This window comes from Manis pentadactyla, chromosome 9, assembly GCF_030020395.1.
Source record: "Manis pentadactyla isolate mManPen7 chromosome 9, mManPen7.hap1, whole genome shotgun sequence".
Taxonomy (NCBI): domain Eukaryota; kingdom Metazoa; phylum Chordata; class Mammalia; order Pholidota; family Manidae; genus Manis; species Manis pentadactyla.
The window spans coordinates 45753624-45758115 of NC_080027.1; the positions used below are offsets into that span (position 1 = coordinate 45753624).

At 42.4% G+C, this 4492-nt stretch overlaps 1 protein-coding gene across 1 annotated transcript; it reads left to right on the forward strand.

Moving 5' to 3' along the window:
- The first annotated feature begins 1422 nt into the window (after positions 1 to 1422).
- Positions 1423 to 2370, forward strand: LOC130684726 (olfactory receptor 56A3). The gene has a single exon (XM_057506627.1). It carries the CDS (start codon positions 1423 to 1425, stop codon positions 2368 to 2370), a length of 948 nt encoding a protein of 315 aa, XP_057362610.1.
- The last annotated feature ends 2122 nt before the right edge of the window (positions 2371 to 4492 follow it).

Here is a 4492-nt window from a genome sequence, read left to right on the forward strand (position 1 = left end):
TTCCCAGCAAGTAGTAAGACTTCCAAACCTAACATAATTTTATGTTACATTAGTGAGACTAATGAGTAATAAGCAGCGTAGTTCTAATACTCCTGATGAAAAATAATTTCTAACCCACAAAATAACTCTTTAACAGAGACTCTGTCCATATACACAGATTTAGGTACAATGGACTCCATGACTTGAAGGATCCCAGAAAGACCTGACCTATATACTATTTGCCAAGCTACAGCCTTCCTTGGACCCTTTCACAATCAGGGGAAGAACCTTAGGATCCTTCACCTTTAATGTAAATGAGGGTACCACATCACTCTATGTACAATCTTTCTTGTCCAACCTACGCCCATGTCAAAGTTAGTCAGTCCTCCCCATCCTGTCCTAATGGTTTGCGCAAGACCCTGTCATTTGTTCTTATGATTCCCCATTGTTCCCAAGAAGGTTTTTGCTTTACCTCCTCGAGAGTAAGAACAGCTCCCTGTTCAGTTCTGTGGCTCTGCTACGTCCCACAATGCCAGGGGAAAAGGCTGAGTGATAGAAAGCAATGCCAACATTAAAGCAGTGCCTGGAAGCAGGGGACTGCCCACCTGGTCCATGACATCGATGCTTGAAAAGGGAAACAGAAGAGGGCAGGAGTATAAAGATAAACGTCGCCAGCCTCCCACAGCTGCCCGCAGAATGACTGCCTTCCCGTCTGGTTTAACGGCAGGTATGGCCCTTCCAAAACTCGGCAAAATTGGCCATCATCCTTTAAAAGGTACTTCCAGAAATTAGGAATCCTACAAAGGTGAAGAGCTGATAAACAGAGGGGAAAACAAGTATTAGGGGGATTCCATACCTATCCACTTGAAATACTTTTCAGACGAAATGTCAAATACTAATTTCAGTTCCATAATTATCTTAAATCTCTAATTAAAGCAAAGTAAATACAGCTGAAAAGTCAGAATGAAGGTGACAAAACGACTGGGGATACTCTTCTGAGCGCCACTTCGTGCTGGCTCTGATACTTATTGGTATGTACTGCTAGAGTTAAGTTGCACTGGTGGTCGCCTATGTGTACATTAAAAAATACAAAAAGAAAGAAACTCACAAGTACAAATTTAGACTCACCTGTCACAAAAAGTAGTTTCTACATTTATATGCAAGGATATAATTACATTGAAACTGAGCCTTGAACAGATCAAACATGTATAAACAAATGCTATTACCTCACGCCTCTATGCTGCTTAGAATGAGAGAAATACCCCAGTAGCATGGCACAACAAATAAACAGACGCATTTGCTTACTTTGGATAAACTGCTAGGACGCACACAGTTTACATAGGAAAGGCATATTATTGGAAATTCATGTTTGTGTAGTCAATAGCCAATTTTTATCCTAATTACAGATTCCCAGAAGAAGGCTGTAGGAATACATGACAAAGTATGACCACACAACACAATGTCACCACCTCCACTGAGATTTCAGACTTCCTCCTGAATTGTTTTGTCAGGTCCCCCAGCTGGCAGCTCTGGCTGTCCCTGCCCCTCAGCCTCCTCTTCCTCCTGGCCATGGGGGCCAATGCCACCCTCCTCGTCACCATCCGGATGGAGGCCTCTCTGCACCAGCCCATGTACTACCTGCTCAGCCTCCTCTCCATGCTGGACATGGTGCTCTGCCTCACCGTCATCCCCAAGGTCCTGGCCATCTTCTGGTTTGACCTCAGGTCCATTAGCTTCTCTGCCTGCTTCCTGCAGATGTACATCATGAACAGTTTCCTCGCCATGGAGTCCTGCACCTTCATGGTCATGGCCTATGACCGCTATGTGGCCATCTGCCACCCACTGAGGTACCCGTCGATCATCAATGACCAGTTTGTGGGTAAGGCTGCCATTTTTATTTTGGCCAGGAATGTCCTTCTCACAATGCCCATCCCAATTCTCGCAGCATGGCTCCATTACTGTAGGAGAAACGTCATTGAGAACTGCATCTGCGCCAATATGTCTGTGTCCACGCTCTCCTGTGATGATGTCACCATCAATCGCATCTACCAGTTTGCTGGAGGCTGGACTCTGCTAGGATCCGACCTCATCCTCATCTTCCTCTCCTACACCCTCATCCTGAGAGCTGTGCTGAGACTCAAGGCAGAGGGAGCTGTGGCCAAGGCCCTGAGCACGTGTGGCTCCCACTTCATCCTCATCCTCTTCTTCAGCACAATCCTGCTGGTCTTCGTCCTCACGCATGTGGCCAAGAAGAAGGTTTTCCCTGAGGTGCCGGCCCTGCTCAATGTCCTCCACCACGTCATCCCTGCAGCCCTCAACCCTATTGTTTATGGAGTGCGCACCCAGGAGATCAAGCAAGGAATCCAGAGGTTACTGAGGAAAGCGTGGTAGGGACACTGGATCTCTGCATTCCTAATGGAAGGTCACTCTGAAGCAATAAAAGGTGAATAGCCTGAAATTTACATTGATGAGTTATTTTCTAAACTCAGAAAATTAGATATCACACCTTCTTTAATAAAACTTCAGTTTCGTTTTAAGTTTCTCTTTCTCTCACCTCTCCATTGGGAATCTCCTTGTCCCTTTCACCTGTCTTTCCTTACACATTGTTTTATTTTGTCCAAAGTATAGACATTCCTGGGAGTAGGTTCTAAAGTAAGAAGTTTATGTTCCTATAAATACAGCTGTTAATGTATCATGACTTTGTATTCTTGAATATACATCTGTGGATATTTGGTAGGTTGTGTTGTGTAATGTGTTCTTATTGCATTTCCACAGAAGGGAGTATATTGGAGACAAGGACATAGGAGTGAAGTTTCTGTCCTGAATGAAGGGAAGATGCTTCTAGTCATTAATTGGCTCTTACTCTGTCAGCCTTTGACCACATCAGTGTCTTTTTTTGTCTCTCCATCTCTGTGTCTCCAACTCCATCTCTGCCTCTCTCTCTCTCCTTCTCTAGGAGACGAGGTGACCTTTTGTATTGTGTCCTGTGTACTTGGCAAAAGGACAAGATTTCTACCTGCGTTACTCATGTGTGTAACAATTAGCCATGATCTTTATTAGATTCTCCTTCCAGTGGGTGTGTGCTGTTGACATGCATCTTTTAATCCAGGGTGTCATAGTTCATGGGGTGCACACACACCTGTGCTAATGTGGTAAAGGGTTGTAAGGATTGTAACATATGATCAAGTAATCATACTTAAACATAAAGTATGCTGTTCAAACATTGTATGCTTATTAATTGGACAGGTAGTAAGCACAATATGTCCTAGGATTTCTGTGAACTCTTAAGACACAAAAATACATAGAACATTGTTGTTGCTTTCAGGGGCTCAAAGGTTGGTTAGGAGGGACACAATAGGAGTTCTTGGAATACAGTCCTCTCAACAGGTGAGAATGAGGAATGGAATAAATACCTGATGGGCAGTAAGGTACCAGGCAACAAAAGAAACCACTTTATAGAGAGTTAAAAGTTTAAGCCTTACACAACTACAAAAAATGTGTTCTTAGGCCCGAAAGAGCTGGGCTCACAGTATTTCACATTACTCCTCTATTACCTGAGAATAGTGAACAATTTGTTTAAGCAGATCCTTTCTAAATGGAAGCCTTTGTGACTCAGTAATAATTTGTAAGGGTATTACCCTGTTTTGATCATGGAAGCAAAATCTCTCCATAGTCTAATACCAATACTGTCCCCAAAGTCTGGGTCTTTTGGTCTTAACCAAAATCACCTGACATACATCCTTGACCAACTTAAGCTTTCATTCCACAAAGCTCTGCCCATTTCTTTCCTCCTCCCTCTCACAGTGAAGAACAATAAATTGGTATTTCATTCCTCTGCTCCTGGATACCATTATGAGCTACCCTTTGAAAATTAAACATGCATTCACATAAGGAAAAACAATACCTGAAAGCATATAATCAAGCATTAACACTGAATTACATTTCCGAAAAGTAAAAAAAATCTCTCAGGATCCATCTTGGTTAAAACCTAGATAAACTTTTACTTTGTTATTTGAAGGAGAACTCCCCAAAATTTCATTCTCTCAAACATTTCAAAATAATTCAAATGGCTTGGTTTCAAGTGTGCATGACCGAATACCAACAGGAAGGCGTTATGTGTATAAAAGGTATGAATGTACTAAACAGCTTCTAAGGTAAATTTGGACCACTGTCTCTTACAAAATATTAAATACCTACCACTTTTCACAATATTACATATTGACATCTTATCATCAAGCACATACACAGAGTGATAATGGCCCTTGAGACCAACATCTAACATATTGTCTATCAAGTGTGCATTTACAGAGAATATAGACAAAGTTTTGTTATGGTTCTGGGGTTGCAGCAATGAGGAACATACTCAAGGTCCATGCTTACAACTGCAAAGGCTCTAAACCTCTAAGAAAGAGGAGTCCAAGAAGCAGTGGAAAGTGTCAATAGATTTCATAACAGTTCTCCCAACACAGCAGCAGAATATGCCAACAGGAAGGACATAGCCAAGGAGCACCTA